Below are 25,715 nucleotides of genomic sequence, written 5' to 3'. Positions count from 1 at the left end.
TTAAACTCCTTTTACAGTTTCAGAGTCACAGTACTCGTTTTCATCCAATGACAGAGCTGCTTTGGCGTGTCTTTCTTTGCCTGACTAGAGCAGCAGATGTAATGTTGGATTTCATGTTGATAGCCATCTCATGTCATGTATTGTCATCTGCCACAATGGGAGTACACCGCATGTGGGACACTGCGTCGCCTTGGTGATGTCTGCCTGTGTGTTGACAGGCATTGTGATCATAGTAATTCACTGATGAGATGATCTCATTTTGTATTTTTGGAAAAAGCCTCACTCACTGCATGAATAAGCAAATTAGCAGCGCAAGTTCTCAGACAGATATGCAAATGAATGCGGTTTCCTGTGTCGTTTAGGAAAAAACAAAGAAAAACACACTTTTTTTTTTTGTTCTGAGGAAGGGGAAGTAGCTTCGTCCCCAAAGAGAGGTCGTAGTAAAGCTTCACCTCTCATTCCTTCAGCGTCTCAGAGTTAATGAGAAACCACAAAGGAATGGCCGAGCGATCGTGTAGCGCTTTAAATGGAGAAGGTGACGGGAGAAAGAGAAGTGCATTAGGTGGTAATGAGACAGAGCTGCAGCCGACAGATCCCCCATCCCTGTGAGCTCTAACCATTTAATCGATTTCCATCTGTGTCTCCCATGTCCACTGCGGTGGGGAGCAGAGGGGAGGATGGGGGGGTCGACTGTGAACATGTAGAAGGGAGTAGAGCTTCGACCTGAGCTGGTTGTGTGTCCTGAGAAGTCGAGACATTAGGCACAGAGCTGCTGTGGAGAACAGATCACATGGAGGCGTGTTGGGAGAGATGTGCTGCTGGTGCTCTGGATTTTATTGGGGATTTGAAATCAAAGGAAATACAGTGGACTAGATTAGGATGAGTGCATTGGGCTATATAAATAATCATTGATTGATTGATTGATTGCAGCTTCAACAACTGACAGCCGTTCCCATTTAAACCAGACTAATCACTAAGTTAAACAACAGAAGAATATTGATATGATAATCATTTAACTCAGAGTGCATCATAGTCTACAAATACAGTTTTCAGCTGCTGAAAAATAGACATTTTCTGGTTCTTTTACTATTTTTTTATCATGTTTTAGGGAAAATTACACTTTAAAAGACATCACCTTAGATTTTAAGACATTTTCTAACATTTACATATTTAAAAAAAGAATTCTGGCAAAATAATAATTTAAAAGATATCCCCTTGGACTTTAAGACATTTTAAACATTTTAAGGAAAGATCAATAGAGGAAATAACCAGCAAATTAATTGATTATGATTTTTTTTTTTTAATTGCATCCCTAAAATAATTGCATTTGTGCTATGAGATCTCAAAACAGGATCCAAGCCCCGCCCCTAATCAATCCCCCTGCTGTGATTGGTCAGTTATTCCTTGTTGCATAATATGACTATATATATTTGAGCAAAAATATTTAAATCATTTTCTTCTTATAACATTTCTTTTCCATAAAAATATGTCAGTAAAGAAAGATTCCATGTTTTTATTTAGCCATTGTACATCCTCCATGAGATTTGACTTCCCATAATGCATCAGAAAACTTTCCTTTGCATGTTTCCAACTCCAGGGACCCTAAAAAAGTCTAAAACTTCTCCAATCTCTCGTCCACATTAGCTTGTTTGCTATCAGACAGTTCTGTTGTAGCGCTGGCACCAGGGGAGCAAAGTCATGCATAATTCATTGTTTACCTGGTGGACACAAAGTCTAATTAAATCTCCAAAGTGTCTCCAGCTGTGACACATTTCCCGTGTTAAAGAGACAAAGTTGCCTGTGGGAAAAAGTCACAATTCGCCGTCAATCTCCCGTCAACAACATGGCGTTGAGGGTCTGAATATTCTCCTTTTTACTCCATCTAACTAATTCAAGCATTTAACCTCTGAGAGCGGCCACAACGTAACATAATTGAATAAAAAGAAGCCCATAATACAAATGCATCGTAGAGGTGTGATGTTAAAGGTAGAAGAAATTATATGTATGTAATATATATATATATATTCAACTTAAATATTTTCCATACAAATAAAAAAGTAGTTTAAAAAACAACAAAAAAGCAAAAAAAATTCACATGAAATTAAAAATAAGTTGCAATGATTTTCTAAATAAAAAATGACTATGCAAAAGTGAGTAAAAAATGCTAACAAAGAGAAAATTGATAGTAAAATTGACTTAATTACCTTTAGCTGTAAATAGAGTCTTGAAATATTACTATTAAAATCTGCTTATTTTTTAATGTGTGGAAAATATTACGTAGATTTTTCTACATATATGTCACTTCTTTTATTCAGTTTTCAATAAGTATTTAAAATCAATATTCTGGGAATAGCCAAAACATTTTCCATTTGCACGAGGTCGCTTATTTTAATGTCACGTCTGAGTCACCCTTCAGTTAAAGCACAAAGTAATTAATACAATAAATGGATGATATGCTGCTCCTCGAGCTTTCATTATGCTTTAACAGGAATGGAATTGAGAAATAATTTATAAAACGTCCGTGTTTTTTCTTCTATTGTGTGTGTGTGTGTGTGTGTGTGTGTGTGTGTGTGTGTGTGTTCATAAGCAGTGAGACCTTTCCCTTTGCCTGCTTCTCATTAAACCTCAGAGGGGATGAGAACAACCTTCCCACATTTATTATATTTGAGTCAGTGAACAAAATACACACACACACACACACGGTCAATATCCGTCAGATGGGAAAGTCTTTTTCATTAAGACTTGCATTACTTCTGTATGCGTTTGTGAAGCTAGCATATGAGTTTTTATCTCTGCTCAATGAAATGAGCTACTGTTCCTTTTGTTCGCTGGCTCTAATAAACATCACTCTCTCTTGGAATAATATTTGTTTATCCAAGGAACATTTGCTGAGCATTGTGTGTTCATTCCAGTAGCTTTACACACGATCGGCTGCATAGCCCCAGATCTGCTTTCTATATAAATCCCCCTTTAAAGGGTTAGGAAATAAAAACACGGGAAATAGAAATAGCTCGTAGAGATACACCTGCAGAATGCTTTTTAAATTGACTTCAACAACTAGCTGTAAAAAACCCACTGCACACTTTCTGTTCAGACTCAAACGCCGCATGCATCTCTGCAATAACATACGATTACTTGGGTCTCATTATTTTAAGTTGGCGACTTATCTACATACTTTTCTATGATGGCTGACGTGCAAACAACACTCCTTTCCATTAGGAGAAACGCACTGCAGTTTAAAGAACAACGCAAATGTAAAAACACAAATGTGCAAAAACACATGCAAATTAAGAAACATCTTCACCAACTGGACTTCAATCAGGAGGGACGGTTTTGATGTAAGAATACATATTTATTGCAGAGATACACAAATTAATGTAATGGTGATTTTGGCGATTAGGCCCCGTTGTGAAGGAAGTATCATTCGGGAGGGGAGAACCGATCCGATGAAACCCCCCGGGGTCTAGACACTGGTGGTGGTGAATGGATAGTTGGGTTCGGTCTGAAGGGGAGGGGCTTAGCTTGACCCTGGTGGTGGTGAATGGATAGTTGGGTTCGGTCTGAAGGGGAGGGGCTTAGCTTGACCCTGGTGGTGGTGAATGGATAGTTGGGTTCGGTCTGAAGGGGAGGGGCTTAGCTTGACCCTGGTGGTGGTGAATGGATAGTTGGGTTCGGTCTGAAGGGGAGGGGCTTAGCTTGACCCTGGTGGTGGTGAATGGATAGTTGGGTTCGGTCTGAAGGGGAGGGGCTTAGCTTGACCCTGGTGGTGGTGAATGGATAGTTGGGTTCGGTCTGAAGGGGAGGGGCTTAGCTTGACCCTGGTGGTGGTGAATGGATAGTTGGGTTCGGTCTGAAGGGGAGGGGCTTAGCTTGACCCTGGTGGTGGTGAATGGATAGTTGGGTTCGGTCTGAAGGGGAGTGGCTTAGCTTGACCCTGGTGGTGGTGAATGGATAGTTGGGTTCGGTCTGAAGGGGAGGGGCTTAGCTTGACCCTGGTGGTGGTGAATGGATAGTTGGGTTCGGTCTGAAGGGGAGGGGCTTAGCTTGACCCTGGTGGTGCTGAATGGACAGTTGGGTTCGGTCTGAAGGGGAGCGGCTTAGCTTGACCCTGGTGGTGGTGAATGGATAGTTGGGTTCGGTCTGAAGGGGAGGGGCTTAGCTTGACCCTGGTGGTGGTGAATGGATAGTTGGGTTCGGTCTGAAGGGGAGGGGCTTAGCTTGACCCTGGTGGTGCTGAATGGACAGTTGGGTTCGGTCCGAAGGGGAGGGGCTTAGCTTGACCCTGGTGGTGCTGAATGGACAGTTGGGTTCGGTCTGAAGGGGACGGGCTTAGCTTGACCCTGGTGGTGGTGAATGGATATTTGGGTTCGGTCTGAAGGGGACGGGCTTAGCTTGACCCTGGTGGTGGTGAATGGATAGTTGGGTTCGGTCTAAAGGGGAGGGGCTTAGCTTGACCCTGGATTCAGAGGGACTGGAGGTGAAAAGGAGTGGAGAAGGGTTGTGTCGAGTCACCTGAAATGACAGCTGTCAGAGGGGAGATCAGACTTAAAAGGTTTGGCGGAGCGCTATGATAGGCTCTTGGGAATAGAGCGAAGTGATTGGTTAAGCTGGAGAGTGACGCCCCTGAACACTTATTGAGAGGAGAGAGAGTAGTAAAGGAATGTGGGAATAGTAAATGAAAAGTAAAGAAGGTCTTCCTGGTCGAACTTAATTTGTCTGAAGCTTTTAGAAAACACTCAATAAATTGATGAAACTTGCGCAGTATTTTACTAAAACGATGCATAAACAAAACGCTGCAAAGACTATAAATAATAAATAAACTAATTAAGAAGTTGTAGTGCTTGTTGGCCACCGTACTTTCCTATTTTTAAGAAAAGTTAAGAAGTAAAACAATGGCAAACAATCCATCTTATCCTCTAACTACTTTATAAAGGCAAATCATTTCCAAAAAGTCCAATTATTTATTAGTTTTAGTATTTCAGGCTCAAACTTCTTTCTTTCTTGACAATGTCTCCTCAATGTGTTTTTCTCCCCCTTCAAGTCCATTTCACATCATTTTCTTCTCACACAGTGCAGCGGAAAGTGTTCCAGCGTTAAATTGAATACCTAACTGAAGCTTCATTTAATGGAGCTTCACTATTCTGCTATGTGGCTTTATTCATGTCAAACTAAGGCAGTGCTTGCATCCCATATGGTACTCTAAAGACACTTTGATTGTACTTTTTGAGGATATAATTATCCGGGTCTGAAGGGTCTGCCAGAGGGAAAGGCGGTCAAATGATCAGCTTTTATATAGAGCACAGATGTGGGTCAAACTGAACATCATTTTTAGCCGGAGAAGCAGATGCTGTCTCTAGTTATTCAAAAGTGTATTTGGGGCAGGAGATGTTGCTGGAGTTAAACCCCAGTTGTGACCGTTAAAAACTGTTGTTCCAGAGGTGGTGTTGTTACCGCACAATCTCATATTTAAGGGTGGCACCTCGCTCACTTGACTTTAGAGAATATAGAAACTGAGCTGGTGAAATAAGAATCTCAAAAGTTCAGTAGAATGAGTTAGGGCTGTCCCGAATACCATTTTTCGGGCTTCGGATATTCGGTAGTAATCAGCAGCGAATATTCGGCCAGCAGCGAACCGCTTTAACACGTATTTCGGTGTATTCACGTCATTAATTTTGTTATTCTACAGTATTGTTGTTTTATAGTTATTTGTTTGAAATTGAAAAGGATATCGCGTTGTGTTTGTTACTTTCGTTGCAGTTGTATATGTCTATAGAGAGGCGAAGTCCCTCCCCTTCTGGTTGAGCTCCATGGGACCTTATTTCGGAAAAATTATGCATTGAAGTCAATGGAGAGAGAAAGATTATCTTTCGATCCCGTTTCAATTGTGCCACGAATTACACATATGATGTTTGTCAATTTAAAAGATAATTTTACAAGTCAAAAAAATAAAAAATGTGTCGTAAAACTGTGAAGTAACACTTTTGTGTTTGAAACCGCTCAATGAACTACATCTCCCATCTCGCACCACACACCAAGACGGCCGTCACGTTGGAACATTTCACTCCTTTCTTTCAGAATGAAGTGAAAAGTATTAAAAGAGGTGAAACTCACTACAAGTCTGGGCATGTTGAGAGCTGTACATACACACAAGGGGAGTTAGTCGGTTCCGTAAGAGCCAGCATGCGGGACTGGGACTCTGGGATTTGTAGTCTTTCTAGTTGCGTATTTTTCATAGTCTTATATTTCAACAGTTTTACGACAAACTGTGACTTTTTTGACATGGAAATTATTATTTAAGATTGACAAACATCATATGTGTAATTCGTGGCACAATTCAAACGGGATCAAAAGATAATCTTTGTCTATCCATTGACTTCAAAACAAACTTTTTCCGAAATAATGTCCCATGAGTCCCACCTCAAGGGGAGGGACTTCGCCTCTGTATATGGACATGCTTTTATTTTGAAGGAGAGTTAGCACTGTTGACAGGAAGTTGTTGTTGCTATGGAAACAACGTGACGGAGATTAACGGAGAAAAGTAATATCTACATATAAATACGGAGAAAGTAAACGATAACGTTTATGGTTAAGTGTTATCACCCCCCGAAGAGGCACAAGCTCTTACGTTGATATTGGAGATTTCAATAAATTCAATTTGAAGAAAAAAAGGGGAAAAAACAAACAAAAGGAATATCCGAATAACAAAATTGGGTACAGCCCTAGAATGAGTTTTCACTCCATTTGAGCTGTTGTCCGTCAGATTTTACTTCCTCTGTTTGATCATCGAGTGGTTTTCAAAGTGATGTTGGCTCTGATGACATTTCTCTCAAATGTTAAGTAAATAAACCCCCCGCTAACAAATTCATTTGATCGACTTCATTAAAACTTAGTTGAGAGAACTTCTTATGTAAATCATTAAAGTCCTTCAGCTCGGTTTGATTTTTCTGGCGCTCCACAGCAGTTTTGACATTTTTCACTAATCAACCATTTTTTGTGTGTGTGCCTGGGGGAATGTGTCTCTGTGCCAACGTGTGGTGCAGCTGGGTGGCTGGAAACACACACACACACACACACACACACACACACACACACACACACACACACACACACACACACACACACACACACACACACACACACACACACACACACACACACACACACACACACACACACACACACACACACACTCTATGACATTTATCATAGCTTTGGTGCTGCATGCTTATTGCCTGTTGTTTAATTTTAGAGTTACAACCTCACAGATATACATTCTGTTCTCTTTAGTGGCACCTATGGCGTTATGGAGCTATTGCAAGTTTGCCCCATTGTTTTCCAACATTTGGCAACTTCTAGAACGAATGGAAACTTTATTACAGACTCAGGGTCCAGATAAAAGACAAGACAATACATATAATAAATTACATACACAGCATCAAAAACATGTCATAGTTTAAGAATAATTTAAATCAGTGTCCTACAAAGAGACAACTATACCAATGTCTCCACAGCTGTGATTGGCAGCGTGTAGCAGAGTTCCCGTTAGCCGGTAATTACCGGACTACGACCGGTAAAATATGCTGAAGACCGGCAAATCTAAATCTCTCTGGTCAAAGTGTCCATTCAAAATCATTTCCGTTTAGCGCAATACCACATCAGTTGCGCCCCTTATGTGACAGACAAGAAGAGTCAATTCTAATGTCTAACACGTAATGTGGAGAAAGAGATGTCCTGTATGGGTTGATTGTGCGTTGATCTGTTGGTAATGCCTCGGGTTCCGGTGGGCATGTAAACAAATGCATAATGCTGCGCTTTGCGTCCTCACCCAGTTGCATAGCAACGCTTATGGTTTAGGTTTCTTTTACTAAGCAGGTAGTCCTATCATTAGCTAGAACTAGCTGGATCTGATCGATATGGACACAAACGCGAGTGAAGTCTAATCTGACGGGAGAGAGAGATCAGCTGCTGCTGACGAGTCGACACGCAGCTCTGCATGATCACACGCAGCTCTGCATGATCACACGCAGCTCTGCATGATCACATGCAGCGGTGAGCGGGTAGTACTAAACCTTATGTTCGATAAGGCCAAGAGGATTTCATTATCAGTCATTAAGCCGGCAAATACATTTATACATGAGATTTCTTAAAACATCTTGTAGAGTATTGACTCCTGCAGCCACAAACATTTCACTTGCACTACTAGACCATCGAGGTCTCTTCAGCAATATTCTCATGGCATCATTATAAGCTACTTGAAGTTTCCGTAAACTTGCTTTCCTGTAGTTCCTGTAGCTAGAGTACATGTTATGCTCATTTTCAGGTGTATATTAGTATTTAGTGCCTCTTCTGTGTTTTTCAAAAAGCTCTTTATTTTTTTTCATTTGGTCATTCTCTTTTCACCCTCTGTCTGAAACCAGAGCCCAGTCTGCTCTGATTGGTTAGCTGGACACCTCTGTTGTGATAGGTCAACCGCTTAGAGATGTCCCGCCCCTTAGTCTATCACTGAGTGGAAGTTTCTATCAACCACTAATATTTCTCCTTTTTTACTAAGTTAAATAGAAAATGAAACCACCGTTAGTGGCAGGGTCAAATGATAAAATGTATGCTGGCTTGTTCCGCAGTTTTTTTTAAAGGAAAATGTTTCCCAATATGCAGAAAAATATAACTAGCTCCTTTCTGTTACATGAGACTATATTAACAGGCGCTCTGCCATCGCTGCAGGACTGTAACAGCAGATTCTCCAGGAAAAACCCAAACCAAAGTCAGTGTGGGCTGCAGGGCTTTTATCCATGCTGACACGGAGAGGTCATGCTTTACAATATGTGTGATTACATGGAGCTGTAGCAGAGCAGCAGAATATGGAGTGATGGATTACATTGTGCAGAAAACACTCCTGTGGATCCATAACTGATACATCACCCATAACTGTGACTTAAAGCATGTCTGAACACAGGCTGTGGTGACGTGTGCAAACTCTTATTTGTTCCACTGGTGTAAGACAAGTGAACTATATACAGGAAAGTGATCTGAACAGCTTTCTGGATATCATTTACTTCACAAATGAATGACACTGCAGCATGGTTTGTTCACAAATTCAACGATTAGTATATTTTCAGTTTGCTACATCTCTGATTCACGCTTCAGGTGGGCTTCTTTGACCATAGGCTCCTAAATATTTTAGTTTTTAGAGGCGCAAACAATGCCTCACTGTTGGACAAATTATTCTAACACTTTACTTTAGTGCATATAAATGGTCTGCAAAGGCTAAAATCCCAAAGTTCCCTTTTTTTTTGAGTCGCTGTGCAAACAGAAATCTAATCAAATCAAGTTTTATTTATATAGCACATTTTTAAAACGATTTTTGGTCGAGCCAAAGTGCTGTACATACAATAAAAACACTTTACAATAAAAACATTTTACAATAAAAACACTTGACCACAAATACAACAGCACAAATAAAAAATCACACACAGAGAAATGTCAGGAGTCGTGCTCTGCTCAGAAGGCCAGAGAGAAGAAGTGTGTTTTTAAGTGTAGATTTAAAAACCCCTATAGTCCTGGGCTGACCTCACATGTAGGATCAGAGTGTTCCAGAGCCTAGGGCCAGCTGCTGCGAAGGCTCGCTGCCCTCGGGTTTTGAGAAATGAACGCTTCTTCGCCATGATATCCCTATGTGGTGCAACTGATGTCCAAAGGTCATTCTCTGGTCTTGACACAGGTGAATGAAGTTGTTGTTTAACAGAGTGCAAAGCTGTGTCGAACAATGCTTTCTGACGGCACAACCCGAGGCCAGTACCAAGAGGGATTTGAGTGTTGTGGATGAGTTTTGGTAAACATGACGTGATTAATTATTTCACAGCGCATTTATTCTGAAAGTGAGACTGAAGATGTGCGTCTCGGGAGCCGCTGCTCACCGAGGCCTGCAGAGTTCCTCGGACACAGAACATATGGGAGTTAGCGTTAGCTGTCGGATCCACATGTGTGCCGAGGCCAACAATGTGTGATGCATTTGTCACGCCAGCAGGGATAAAAGCCCTTTCTTTTCTAATCGAGGCCCACAGGGTAATGTGGTAATACAGACGGGGCCTGTCATGGTTTTTCTGAAAAGCAAGACGAGGAGGAAGATGAAGAGTAGGAGGAGGAGGAGGAATACATCTGGCCTCTGTGGATAATGCACCTCCATTAGAAGTGGAGAATTGATAGAAAATGATACGTAGGAAGATTCCCACGTTGAATGGAAGTTATTTTTCTTCTTCGGGAGATGAAAGGTGGCACAGAAGTATACACAAATAAATAAACAGGAGAGAAATCTGTCCTGATTATTCTCTTTTACAGCATCCCTACCTATGCAGATCCAGCATGAATCTGCCATGTGTTATTTGGACATATGTCAGGTCGGCTCAGCTGAAAACACTGGAAACTCTGGACTGAAGTAACATCTTTCCGTTGTTTTTCATTTCCTTCAGAACTGCAGGAAATCTGATTCTTTCACTTTCTAATATCAGCTGCAGAAATCCAGTAATGGTCCCGGCTTTAATCCTCTTCCTTGATTATCACTGTGGTTTAAATTAAGGACATTTCCCCTTCATGTTGTCCCACTTTTCAATTCCTGCTGAGCTGTTACACATCACCCCATGCTTTCACTTCTGTGCTCTTTAAATCTTTTCACTGTTAATGGGCTCCAATGGAGAGATAGTCTTTACCCAGGTTCCCTTCAGGTGTTTCTGCCACATGCAGATGAGCAGAGCTGGCAGAAGTACACACATCCTTTACTCAAGTAGAAGTACAGATACTCGTGTTTAAAAGTAGAAGTACTGACTAAACTTCTTTACTCAAGTCAAAGTAAAGAGGCTTTGAAATGTACTTCAGTAAAATGTACCCATAACTAGCAGCTGTTTTAAAGAGTACCTGACCTCCCTTTATATTAATAGAACAATAATGTCATTGTTAGCTAATGAATGTTTCCATGCTGAACAACGGCAACATGACAACGTTTCCATTGGTCCCTCTTCTTTAGAGAAGACCAGGAAATGATGGATACACGGATCGTGTTCAAATCAATAGGCACGCAATGACTCTAAATAATAATGATCACGCCACCAAACACACATTCAGACTAAAGGAACCAGCCTGTTTGGGAAATGTGAGAAGTAGAAAGTACAGGTATTTGGGTTCAACATGTAAGAAGTAGAAAGTACAGGTATTTGAGTTCAACATGTGAGAAGTAGAAAGTACAGGTATTTGAGTTCAACATGTAAGAAGTAGAAATTACAGGTATTTGTGTTCAAAGTGTAAGAAATAGAAAGTACAGGTATTTGAGTTCAACATGTAAGAAATAGAAAGTACAGGTATTTGTGTTCAAAGTGTAAGAAATAGAAAGTACAGGTATTTGAGTTCAACATGTAAGAAATAGAAATTACAGGTATTTGTGTTCAAAGTGTAAGAAATAGAAAGTACAGGTATTTGAGTTCAACATGTGAGAAGTAGAAAGTACAGGTATTTGAGTTCAACATGTAAGAAGTAGAAAGTACAGGTATTTGTGTTCAAAGTGTAAGAAATAGAAAGTACAGGTATTTGAGTTCAACATGTAAGAAATAGAAATTACAGGTATTTGTGTTCAAAGTGTAAGAAATAGAAAGTACAGGTATTTGAGTTCAACATGTAAGAAATAGAAATTACAGGTATTTGTGTTCAAAGTGTAAGAAATAGAAAGTACAGGTATTTGAGTTCAACATGTAAGAAATAGAAATTACAGGTATTTGTGTTCAAAGTGTAAGAAATAGAAAGTACAGGTATTTGAGTTCAACATGTGAGAAGTAGAAAGTACAGGTATTTGAGTTCAACATGTAAGAAGTAGAAAGTACAGGTATTTGTGTTCAAAGTGTAAGAAATAGAAAGTACAGGTATTTGTGTTAAAAGTGTAAGAAATAGAAAGTACAGGTATTTGAGTTCAACATGTAAGAAATAGAAATTACAGGTATTTGTGTTCAAAGTGTAAGAAATAGAAAGTACAGGTATTTGAGTTCAACATGTGAGAAGTAGAAAGTACAGGTATTTGAGTTCAACATGTAAGAAGTAGAAAGTACAGGTATTTGTGTTCAAAGTGTAAGAAGTAGAAAGTACAGGTATTTGTGTTCAAAGTGTAAGAAATAGAAAGTACAGGTATTTGGGTTCAAAGTGTAAGAAATAGAAAGTACAGGTATTTGTGTTCAAAGTGTAAAAAGTAGAAAGTACAGGTATTTGAGTTCAATTGTAAGAAATAGAAAGTACAGGTATTTATGTTCAACATGTAAGAAGTAGAAAGTACAGGTATTTGGGTTCAATTGTAAGAAATAGAAAGTACAGGTATTTGGGTTCAAAGTGTAAGAAATAGAAAGTTCAGGTATTTGTGTTCAAAGTGTAAAAAGTAGAAAGTACAGGTATTTGAGTTCAATTGTAAGAAATAGAAAGTACAGGTATTTATGTTCAACATGTGAGAAGTAGAAAGTACAGGTATTTGAGTTCAACATGTGAGAAGTAGAAAGTACAGGTATTTGAGTTCAACATGTAAGAAGTAGAAAGTACAGGTATTTGAGTTCAACATGTGAGAAGTAGAAAGTACAGGTATTTGAGTTCAACATGTAAGAAGTAGAAAGTACAGGTATTTGAGTTCAACATGTAAGAAGTAGAAAGTACAGGTATTTGAGTTCAACATGTAAGAAGTAGAAAGTACAGGTATTTGAGTTCAACATGTAAGAAGTAGAAAGTACAGGTATTTGAGTTCAACATGTAAGAAGTAGAAAGTACAGGTATTTGTGTTCAACATGTAAGAAGTAGAAAGTACAGGTATTTGTGTTCAACATGTAAGAAGTAGAAAGTACAGGTATTTGGGTTCAACATGTAAGAAGTAGAAAGTACAGGTATTTGAATTCAACATGTAAGAAGTAGAAAGTACAGGTATTTGAGTTCAACATGTAAGAAGTAGAAAGTACAGGTATTTGTGTTCAAAGTGTAAGAAGTAGAAAGTACAGGTATTTGTGTTCAAAGTGTAAGAAATAGAAAGTACAGGTATTTGGGTTCAAAGTGTAAGAAATAGAAAGTACAGGTATTTGTGTTCAAAGTGTAAAAAGTAGAAAGTACAGGTATTTGAGTTCAATTGTAAGAAATAGAAAGTACAGGTATTTATGTTCAACATGTAAGAAGTAGAAAGTACAGGTATTTGGGTTCAATTGTAAGAAATAGAAAGTACAGGTATTTGGGTTCAAAGTGTAAGAAATAGAAAGTTCAGGTATTTGTGTTCAAAGTGTAAAAAGTAGAAAGTACAGGTATTTGAGTTCAATTGTAAGAAATAGAAAGTACAGGTATTTATGTTCAACATGTGAGAAGTAGAAAGTACAGGTATTTGAGTTCAACATGTGAGAAGTAGAAAGTACAGGTATTTGAGTTCAACATGTAAGAAGTAGAAAGTACAGGTATTTGAGTTCAACATGTGAGAAGTAGAAAGTACAGGTATTTGAGTTCAACATGTAAGAAGTAGAAAGTACAGGTATTTGAGTTCAACATGTAAGAAGTAGAAAGTACAGGTATTTGAGTTCAACATGTAAGAAGTAGAAAGTACAGGTATTTGAGTTCAACATGTAAGAAGTAGAAAGTACAGGTATTTGAGTTCAACATGTAAGAAGTAGAAAGTACAGGTATTTGTGTTCAACATGTAAGAAGTAGAAAGTACAGGTATTTGTGTTCAACATGTAAGAAGTAGAAAGTACAGGTATTTGGGTTCAACATGTAAGAAGTAGAAAGTACAGGTATTTGTGTTCAACATGTAAGAAGTAGAAAGTACAGGTATTTGAGTTCAAAGTGTAAGAAGTAGAAAGTACAGGTATTTGAGTTCAAAGTGTAAGAAGTAGAAAGTACAGGTATTTGAGTTCAACATGTAAGAAGTAGAAAGTACAGGTATTTGAGTTCAACATGTGAGAAGTAGAAAGTACAGGTATTTGAGTTCAACATGTAAGAAGTAGAAAGTACAGGTATTTGAGTTCAACATGTAAGAAGTAGAAAGTACAGGTATTTGAGTTCAACATGTAAGAAGTAGAAAGTACAGGTATTTGAGTTCAACATGTAAGAAGTAGAAAGTACAGGTATTTGAGTTCAACATGTAAGAAGTAGAAAGTACAGGTATTTGTGTTCAACATGTAAGAAGTAGAAAGTACAGGTATTTGTGTTCAACATGTAAGAAGTAGAAAGTACAGGTATTTGGGTTCAACATGTAAGAAGTAGAAAGTACAGGTATTTGTGTTCAACATGTAAGAAGTAGAAAGTACAGGTATTTGGGTTCAACATGTAAGAAGTAGAAAGTACAAGTATTTGTGTTCAACATGTGAGAAGTAGAAAGTACAGGTATTTGTGTTCAACATGTGAGAAGTAGGGCTGCAACTAACGATTATTTTGGTAGTCGACTAATCGGTCGATTATTTTTTCGATTAGTCGACTAATCTAACGATTATTTCTGTCACACCCTCCATCTCTGCTTCCTGTGGGCACGGCTCCTTTTCCGGGCTCCAGTGCATGTTCTACCTCAAGTCTGCACACCTGTGAATGTCACCCTGTTGTCCAGTCCCAGGATCAATTCAATCGCATTTTATTCTTGTCATTTCGCAGACCCTTGTTAATTATTATTTTAAGTTTGGAATTAATTACAGCGTCCATAAAGCTCTAGTGTGCTCTACTACGCTGTAAGCTTGGCGCTGTTTAGCAGCTCGTTGGTGGACACGCAGCCTCAACATAACTGAAATAGCGTTTGCTTAGCAAGCATTAACCATGAGACGTTCTGTTTTCCAACATGTAAGCTAACGTAAACATGACTATGGCTAACTTGCTCAAACTTACCCATGATCCAAAGTAGCAGTCCTCACGGTTCCAGGGTGCTTGCGTTTTAAATGCTCGTGCATCACTGTAGTGCTGCCGTGGAATGCCAATTCCCCTTTACAAATTCTGCATTTCACTGACTTCTTTGGCTTGTCGTCTGTGAAATACTCCCACACTTTCGAAACTCTCGGTCTCGCTTTTTTGAGCTCTTCATCACCCTCATTCTCTCTCCTTTCCGCCATCGTTCGTATTCTTTCTTCTTTGTTGTTAGTACAGAATGCAGTCATGGCAGACAATGGAGAGTATACTGCCCCCAGCACTTCCTGTAGTGCATTGCAGTTACAAATGAACATTTGCGCAGTTTTGAATTAACGTTACCGGCTCTCTGATTGTTTTTATACGACGCGTCGACACTAAAATTCCGCGTCGACGAATTTTTATGATCGACGTCGTCGATTATGTCGACTAATCGTTGCAGCCCTAGTGAGAAGTAGAAAGTACAGGTATTTGTGTTCAAAGTGTAAGAAATAGAAAGTACAGGTATTTGAGTTCAAAGTGTAAGAAATAGAAAGTACAGGTATTTGGGTTCAACATGTAAGAAGTCAAAGTAAAAAGTCGTCGTGGAGTAAAGTACTGATACCAGAAAAATGTACTTAAGTACAGTAACGAAGTATTTGTACTCCACTACTTCTACCTCTGACAATAACCTCTGCAGATGAGTTGGACTCGTGCGTGCGTTGCCGCTTCAATACTTCTGCCCATTCACTTTGAATGGGGTGACATCACGATTCGCCGAACTGCATTGTGGGAGCAAAGCGTAGCTTCTCTCGCGGTGCTCGCTGCAAAAGTAGAGCAATGTTCTACTTTTGCCGCGTCGACGGAGGCGCCAGCCAATCGAATCATATGCCAGTCCAAGCTGTAGCCATTCAAACCGCGTGCTTGTGTGTCTGGGGCGGGAGATTCATGTGATTGGTCGTTGGTCGAGTTTCAGCCCCCCCCGCCGGCAAGCGACAACGCACGCCGCCGTGTGTAGGGGCCGTGAGACTGGCAGTGTGGGTTTTCCCAAAGGAACCAGCCCCTGGTTTCCCTGAATGAACAATGGATGTCTCTCCCTATAACGTGTCGATTGCAATGACCTATTTTCCTGTGTTGCATTCACAGCCAGATTCCCCAAATGGAAAATGAAGATTTGAGTCTGAGCTGGTAATGGTGCAAGACAGAAGCTAGCAAGTGACCATAATGTGACCCTAATGAGGCCATTGTGACATGATTACAAATAGAGGGATACATATTTTCTGTGAGCTAGGGTTAACATTTTTACCTAATTTCATGGCAATTCATAGCATTGTTGTTGAAATGTTTCCCTAACAGCAGGGTCATAGTTCACAGTCATGAGTTGATCAAGTCTTTGTAAATAAGAAGTAGATTGCCATTTGTTTAGTTTAAAAACCATCATACTATAGGGGAAAATACGTACTTATCCACCTCAGTGAAGTGTTGAAATGATAATTAAGTATATTTCAAGATGTTACTTTCTTTTTTTGGCATTTCCAAAAGAAATGGAAAAGCATGTTTGGATTGAATCGCATTTCTGTCGAATAATTGTGCCAATTTCTGTCGTGGAAGTGGAGATCCTTCCCTGGATGTATTTCCCCACAGCGTTTTGTTTTACTATAAATGCTAAAACCTACTTCACTGTCTCATAATATCAGCATCAATCTCTTGGAAGTGGATGCTGTTCCTTTGAATGAATGTATGTTTCATCTTAAGATCCCAGAGACCATATCTGTAGGCATAGTGCGAGCTAAATTAAAGTCATGCAATGCTGTCATTTCCCCCATTGGTGCCCCTCATCGTCCGGTCGGTGGAGCAGAACATTCTGCTGGAATCCAGTCAAAGGCTCCCAGCAGGCTGTGTGTCCCCGGGGACCAAACATACAGATGTGCACACATGAACACACCCTTCCATTCTGCATTTCAACCTCACACGACGACAAGACTGTGGGGACAATTTAACCAAACTCAGCGTCTTCATTATCACTGAACCCTGAAGAGCCATTAAACGGAGTGTATAGCACGGGTCATGGATTCATTAAGCAGCGCTGCGCCGACATGTGACAACATTATTAAATTACATGCACATCATTAAGTGCCCTGAGTTGATGTGGAAAAACAAATCGATTGCAATTAAAACACCTTTTTCTTTCCTCGCTTTCCACCTGGGTTTGCTCTGTGGTCTGTTTGAGTCAAATGTTGAGAAGCCCAATGTTTTATGTGAGGAATGTACAGTATGGTTTCCCAGCACATAGAAACTGACGGATACTAACTTGCATATGTTATGCAATTAGCATAAGTTGCATTCATTAGCATATGCAGTATGTAGTGGTTTTGGAGGTTATTGAAGAAGCTGCATCCATTTCTGACACTTTCATGATCAAAATAGGCATTTTCAACTAGACAGGGGCCATCTTTGTTCTGATTTTCATTAATTATGGGTGGATTTTAAAGTTTTAGGGGACTCGATTGAAATGAAAGCACCCGTTTGCTCTATAGTCAGTTTGGTTTGCCCGCTAATAGAGAACTATTGTGAACCTGCGCATTAGGGCTGCACGATTTTGGGAAAAAATCGAATAGATATTTTTCTGACAGATATTGCGATTCCAATTGCGATATTTGTTTTTAAGCGACCTAACGGAAGTTTATTGTAAAATGCGGCCATATCTCCGGCTAGGAAGGTCGTATCAACGTGCTCCCGTCTCTAGCACCCCCGCAGCCCGAGCTACGAGTGAAAGAACTAAACTTACATGAAACTTCCGTTGGGTTGCTTTAAAGTCAAGCTTCAGTTTAAGATTCACCCTGTGATAGAAACATGTGATGGAGCATTACTAACCTGACTCAGATGGCTTGTTTCACCAAACCATCTAGGAGAGCTCCATTGGAAGCCATTTGGAAAGGGCAGGCACTTTCAAAAATACTTGGCAGGTGATTGGATCAATCTGTCTATCACCTTCTATCATGGGCCACTTCTGATTGGTTAACAATGGCTGCTACATGTGGAGCACAGCACTTCTGATTGGTGTGGATGACTGACACACAAGATTATTATTATTTTTTTTTTTTTTGATCGCAGGCTTTGCAATTTGATAATCGCATCATTTCAAATTTCGATTTAAAATCGATTAATCGTTCAGCCCTACTGCGCATCCTAACTTGCATATGTTGGGCAATTTGCACAAGTTGCATTAATTAGCCTCTGCAGACAATAGTGAAAAGAAGTAGTGGTTTTGGAAGTTATTGAGGATGTTGAATCCATTTCTGTCATTTTCAGGATCAAAAAAGGCAGTTTTAAACAAAGTGGCCACATTTGACTAATTTTGATGAATTATGGGTTGATTTTTAAGTTTTAGTCGACTCAAAGCTACAATTATTGGCAGAAATTACCCCAAAAATTACACCAAAAATGTCCAATTCGGCCAGTTCCTTCGCTATTTTTAGCATCTGGCAGTTTTTCTTTGCTGGGGAACCGCTCACTATACATTTCTACAATAAAACTTTGGGCTTTTGATTAATTATGGGTGGATTGTAACGTTTTAGGGGACTCATAACTGCCATTTTGGTCATAGAAATGTCGAATACACATCTCAAAAACCACACAAATTGCATAGGCTAATTCATGCACCTTATGCCAATTGTGCAAATTGCCCGACTTATGCAAGGTAGCATCTGGCAGATCCCAACATAATCTTTGGGGTACTCAACATTCCCGTGGTCACAGAGCTTCAAGTAGACTACTGAGATGTTGTACCTGAGAACATTTGTTCTCTCAGCATCGCGCTGCTTCATATTCATTGTGGTGCCGCCGTGCACACCGTGAAGCTGCTCTGTGAAACAGGAACTCCGCTTCTCTTCTGTTGGAGAGCAGCAGGCTGACTGGTCAAGGTCAAGGGGTTAAACACACGTTCTCCTTCAGGGGAAGAAGGAGTATCAACACGAGAAGCTGAACATAATTTTCTTGGTTCGTAATAGAATCGGATGAAGCCCTCTTTAATGGTCACACATGCAGACACACACACAGTGACATGTGTTCTCTGCTTTTAACCCATCCTAGCACCACGAGTCTAGTACTAGGAGCCAGCTATTGTTCAGCGCCCGGGGAGCAATGGGGAAGGGGGATGTACAGTGCCTTGCTCAAGGGCACCACGGCAGGGCAGGAGGTGAACTGGGACCTCTCCAAGTAGAAGTCCACACTCCATATTTAGGTCTGTTCGGGGACTTGAACCGGCGACCCTACGGCTCCCTGTCCAATCCCCTGCTGACTGAGCCACTGCCGGTTCTTTCACAATCTTATGCTATCTCATATTCTGAGGACAAGGCATGCTTGGTACTACAGAGACTAATATTTAAATGTTACAGTGCAGATAAAAGAAGCATAGATAGCTTTTTTCTAAGTCTTTAAAAATTCACAAAAGTGCTGCGAGTGGATTTGTTAAACATCTCATGTGTGCACAAAACACAGCACCCTTGAGTTAACTTATTTTGGGCTTCTTCAACACTTTCCGAAAGACTTCCCAGGGAGATTTTTGACCACAAAGCACTTGGCAGAACGTCTAACCTTTAGCACATGGCGACCTGCCCTCACGCCTTTTCAGACCACAGTCCTGCAAACATAATACATCAGTTATCTCTCAGTAGTGGACGTACAAGAGCTCTCACAAGTGCACTGTGCTTAACCTCGATCTGTGCATCGTAACCAACACAACCTTGCATTTACACTATTGGTTAAAATGGTAGAGGTACATGATAAATAGGGCTGTGGAAGCATTCAAAAAATGTTATTGAAATCCTAATAATGAATTGAGCAATCAGAACCACAGTAGGTGCAATATAAAGTGAATATAGCTAATGTTGAATGAAGTGCTGCAGAGAAGTCCCGCCTGCAAATGTTCTTCTCCAAACTTAATTAAACTTCCTCGTTTGGTACATCGGTAAATCACTTTTAATGATGATGTTTCAATAATAATCATTCCCTCTAGTGTTACACAACGATCACAATTGCAATATCTATCAAAAATAATTGCAATTAATTATTTTTTTCTCAATCATGCAGGCCTAATGGGATTGTTAAGGTTGTTTTAATGGATCTAAGGATGTCTATGAACCAAAATAACCCTTTTTTTATTGGACACATTCAAAATAAACTGATTGTGGTGCTAGTTGAGGAGTCACTGGGGCCTCTAATAGTGAGTTTTCTCTTTCCTGTAGTGTGTTATATAGGTTTGTGTGCATGTCAATGGTCTGCAAAGGCTAAAATCCCACAGAACATGAGCACGTCCTTTTTTTATTTGATTATTTTGGCTGTTCAGGCAAAGAATTGTTCCTACTGTGTTTATAAAATGTCACAGACAAAGATCTGGCACTCAGGAAATCCAGTTTGGCCACATTGACATGAGCATTATGCATTTGTTTACATGCCCACCGGAACCCAAAGGCATTACCAACAGATCAACGCACAATCAACCCATACAGGACATCTCTTTCTCCACATTTAAAGTGGAGCTATCATGCTATATTTGAATAATATAGTGTAGGACCATACCTATATAAGGCATATTTATACTTTTTATTTTTCAAAATACCAAACAGATGCATTTTAGCCATTCCTCATTTCGCTCAATTTAACACTGTCTTTGCATCATGGGCTGATTCTGTGAGAACAGCACCATCTACAGGCCTGGCATATGTACTACAGCGTCTCCAGCGCTTTCCAACGGCAATGTCCGTGGCTGTCTCCTCCTGATTGGTGGAGTTGGCCCAATAGCCGTAGCGCCACTTCTGTGACGTCATAGAAGTGTTCAAATGTGGATCAGTCTGGATCAGATCCGTTGCAGCCCCTTTTTAAGAGATTTGGGTAGGAAAATAGAGAGGGTTGTGTTTTCTGACACTTGGTGAGTTCCCTGGAACACCGGGGACACATGTTCATGTAGAAAAGACGTACAAAAGTGCATTTTGCATGATAGGTCCCCTTTAAGTGTTAGACATTAGAATAGACTATTCTTGTCTGTCACATAAGTGGCACAACTGATGCAGTATTGTGCTAAAAGGATAAATGATTTTGACCGGAGAGATTTAGATTTGCCGGTCTTCAGCACATTTTACCGGTCATAGTCCGGTAATTACCGGCTAACGGGAACTCTGGAACAGTTAAATGTGGTCCAATGGGGCTTTATTCTAGATTGAGAGGAAGCAGAGAATACAAATCCTCCATTCTGCTGTGCGGCAAACAACAATGAAATGTCTCTTTATTAAATTGACGCGGTAATGAGGGTACATTTGTTGGCATGTCTGTTCTAAGAACTGCACGAACACTAATGGAGTGGATGGAGCTAGTAAAGACACTAAGGATGTTTTGTGCAGCCAGATTGAAGCGTCTTGTAATGAATGTTTATTTTCCCACCAGATGCATTTATTACCTTCTTTTATCAGCAATGGCTTAGCTCTGGTACAAATCCACATTTCTGATGCTCCAATTTTCTCTTCCTCTACCGAATGTAGTTGCCAAGCGAAATTAGCCAAGATCCCACATACTCACTGGAAATGCTATTAACTGCCATGGTAACACGGTAACCGCTCCAGGAAGCACGGTGCAGCTTGTTTTCCACATTTCAAAAGTAAATCTCTGGATGCAGACGGAGAGAAAAGAAAAGCAGCTTCATTTAATTGTCGAGAGGTGACATTGAATGATGACACATGTTTCAAACTTGATTATTGAACCTATGGACGGAGCATGAAAACACAGAAAAATGACAGATAAGGAAGAGTGATCGCTCCATCCTCCACCACTCACTCTTCCTCTTCCTTCTGCAGTGAAACCGACCAACATCGATGTGGGGATATTCGTCAACAGCATCGGGCCTGTGTCGTCCATCGATATGGTGAGTTAACACTTCCTGTCTCTCCATCCACACACACACACACACACACACACACACACACACACACACACACACACACACACACACACACACACACACACACATATTTTTCCGTGGGCCAACATCATCACACATGAAGGCGGTCATCACTCACTCTCGGTCTATTTAGAGGTCGTGTGCCGCCACAGCTGTTTGTGTGCAGAAGGAAGCCAAGAAACACAGGTGTGCACGCTTTGTGCAACTAAAAAAAACGAGATATGAGAGATAGAAATCTGCTTTCTGTGTGTCGGTTTCTCCACTTTTCTGCCTTTTAATCTTTATCCAGTGTGAGTTTTTGGGGATTAATTAACTTAAGAATAAATACAACTTTATTGTCGTTGAGTCAAAGTAATGGGACAAATAAATGCAATTAGCATCCGACCAGAAGTGCAGTAAAATGCATTTATGAATATGTATAATATAAATATGTAAATATAAAAGATATGACAACTATTAGACTTTTTTAAAGAGGCCCTATTGTGCTTTTTGGGCAATTTCCCTGTTCTGTAGTGTCTTATAAAGGTTTTTGTACTTGCTAAGGGGCGGGACATATCTGAGCTGTCGACCAATCAGAGCAGACTGGGCTCTGGTTTCAGACAGAGGGAGAAAAGAGATGCTGCAGCACAGTCGGTATGAGAAAAATAGTGTGTGTGTGTGTGTGTGTGTGTGTGTGTGTGTGTGTGTGTGTGTGTGTGTGTGTGTGTGTGTGTGTGTGTGTGTGTGTGTGTGTGTGTGTGTGTGTGTGTGTGTGTGTGTGTGTGTGTGTGTGTGTGTGTGTGTGTGTGTGTGTGTGTGTGTGTGTGTGTGTGTGTGTGTGTGTGTGTGTGTGTGTGTGTGTGTGTGTGTGTGTGTGTGTGTGTGTGTGTGTGTGTGTGTGTGTGTGTGTGTGTGTGTGTGGACTAGCAGGTAAATCTTTTTTAGAAGTAGACCAGGACTCGGATCGATGCATACTTCATTATGAAAGTCCCATTCAGATGCGATAAAAGTTATGAAGTGCTGAAACTGAAAGCTTGATGCGCGGTAATGAGAGATAGACAACTTAAAGCACAAAGAGTCTCTTGTTTGTCCTCCAGCGAGGTGCGGCAGCCTTAATGGAGGCAGCCTTTCATGGGTAATGCAAAGAGCCCATTCAGTGGCAGTCAATGCGATCAAATGTGATATTTTTCTGCTTGAAAATTGTCTCTTAAAACATCGCAAATGTAATGCTTTGACAATATTAACTGAGCTGGACGTAATAATAACGGTGCTTTATCTCTGAACTCACCTAATCTCCAGATGTGGAGTTGTGACTGTTGCCTAGCAACATTGAATATACCCAGCTATAAGAGCAATTTAGCTTTTTTACTGACAGCTCTGGCTTGCTACTTTATTATTTAACATTTCACGAAGAAATCATTAATGTGCATTCACTCCTGTACGTTAGTCTTTATGATCACTGTTACTTCCCAGAAATTAGTTAATAAAAAATGGGAAAATGATGCCGTTTAATGTCTTCTGGGAAGTTATCGAACACCATTGTTTATTGTGTTTTTAGATAGACGCTTGGCACAGAGGGATTCCTTTTAAATAAGTTGTTTAAATGAATGTATGCCAGAGCTTTGCTATGCCGTCATTTAGCAGAAGACATTTAGGATTCCTTCCTAACTCAATTTGGGATGCAAAATGGTGCAGTTGAACTTGTAATAGTTGTTTGTGTGGACTCAGAGGAGCCAGCAGGACATGCACGGTCACTTTGGACTCGCTGTAGACCGTGTGATTGGTTGTATTTTTCAAGTATTAATAATGCATTGATTGATAGGGCTGCTCGATTATGGCAAAAATCATAATCTCGATTATTTGTCAATAACTGTAATTGCGATTATTAAATACGATTATTCATTGACTTTGAAAACGTCCATTTATTGGAGAAAAAAAATGTGAAGAGTATGTTTTTAACAGTTGATTACCCTGAACTTTAAGTATAACTCAACTGAAAACCCCAAAAAAAAAAAAAGAAAAAAAAAAGTAATAATAAAAAAATAATCGTTTTATTTTGTTTACGTTGTTTTCGTAATCGTTCCAAGCCATAATTGTAATCGCGATTAAAATACGATTAACTGAGCCGCCCTACTGATTGACAGAAAGAGCGATAATCACAATAACAGTGACTAGGGTTGCCAGAAACTGACCATGATCAAAATCGATTATTCGGCAGCCCTGGCGAATATTCGACCGACCGACCCCCCCCCAGCCCCCTCCCCCCCGGAGAGAAAAAAAAAACTCATACAAAAGGAATTCCGTTGTTTGTTTCATTTAACTTCCTTTGGACTTGTAAGTTTGAAGTAGTTCCATGAGGAGTTCCGGCCCGTCTACACGAACAATGTTCAACTTTTGAGGCTCGATGCTTGGCATCAGCCAATCAAATCCCGTTTATGCAAATCCCGCCAGTGCAAGCGCAGCCAATCAAACCGCGTGCAAGCTGGGAGAGCCAGACCGCAGTTCATTTCCTCATATTCCAAACGAGAAATTACGGTAGCAAATCACCCGGTTCTTTACGACCAGAACTATTTACCGGGATGCAAACCGGAGGAACCAGGCATGGAGGGAGGTGGCAGAGACAGTGGGTGAAACTGGTTGGTTTTCACCTGTTTGGAGAGTTTATATCCAGATTACTTCGTTTTAACATTGCTATTGCTTTGTATGTCGGGGGCGGGAGATTCATGTGATTGGTTGTTGGTCGCGTTGCTCGCAAAAAATCGCCAAGCTTCAGACACGCCCAGCTTCAAGCTTTTTTCATGCCTGAAGTGTAGACGGGCCGGAACTCTTTTAACTAACCTGCCGCTTTGTTCATCTTTAGTCGCACGTGTGAGGGAGAGGGAGAGGGGGGGTGGGGTCGGTGTGTAGCCTGCTGCAGCAGCAGTCTGCTCTGCACGCAGGCTTTCTCCAAGTTTACAGTAAAACAAACTGGTGGTGTGACCAATGGCCATTTACAATTATTAATACTATTACTATTATTAGCATTCGTCTATATTTTGGTTGAAACTAAGCCAGAAAAAAAAAAAAAAACATAAATAATAATAAAAACAGATATAAATAGAATCAATTGTTAAAAATAATATTCGATTATGGAGACCGTAACGAATATTCGAATAATCACTGGCATCCCTAACAGTGACCTACACCTGACATCTGTTGCATGTCTGTCAGTAATATCAGGCATCCAGTTTCTCTTCCTGAGGCTTCGTCTATGCTTTACCCTATTCGAGGGATGTGTCTGTAATGTTCCGTATTTAAATAATGCTCAAAAAGAAAGAGGTTGATGTTTGCTGTACAAAATGCACCGTATTCGTTATATATGTTTTTTTATGTTGCAGATGTAACTAATCTCTTAAAAATACATTCCGCCTTTAATACTTTAATCACAATCAGCTGTATTGCCGAGTAGGTTTGCACTTACAAGGAATTAGCTTTAATATATGGTGCATACATCAAGGGTGAGGGTTAGAAGAAATATAGGTACAACAATTAACTCAAACTAAAATGCATTACAAAAAAGCACTCATTTCATTTTGCCTTTTAGAATAACTGCCTTCCCCCTGCCATACTGCTCTACATATAGCCTGCTAACAGCTGAAGCTGCACAGTGAGTGTCTCTCGTCAGTTTTCCCTTTTCATCCGAGATGTGAGACGCTGAGTTTCTGCTGCAGGGAGCACACTGCTGGAAAGCAGAGGTGAAGATTACTCCTCCGATATCCAGGTGCAGTCTCTTCTCTGGAAAGACACGTCTCACAAACTGCACGTCGCTGATCTGTCTCAGAGACTGTTTACATACTGAGTACACGGCTTATTTGCTCACAAACAACTAGGGATGTAACGATACCAAAAACTCACGGTACGATAATATCGCGATTAAAAAGTCCAC

The 25,715-nt window shown here is 40.2% G+C and overlaps 1 protein-coding gene across 1 annotated transcript in view; it reads left to right on the top strand.

Moving 5' to 3' along the window:
• Nucleotides 1-25,715, top strand: part of LOC307033992 (gamma-aminobutyric acid receptor subunit gamma-3-like) — a 111,331-nt gene that overhangs the window by 15,731 nt on the left and 69,885 nt on the right. The window contains 1 exon segment of the mRNA XM_079672653.1: nucleotides 21,708-21,775. Coding sequence (XP_079528779.1) covers nucleotides 21,708-21,775 — 68 coding nt within the window.

The sequence above is a fragment of the Notothenia rossii genome, assembly GCF_949606895.1.
Source record: "Notothenia rossii genome assembly, chromosome: 3".
Classification (NCBI taxonomy): Eukaryota; Metazoa; Chordata; class Actinopteri; order Perciformes; family Nototheniidae; genus Notothenia; species Notothenia rossii.
This window is presented reverse-complemented; position numbering and strand designations above follow the sequence as displayed.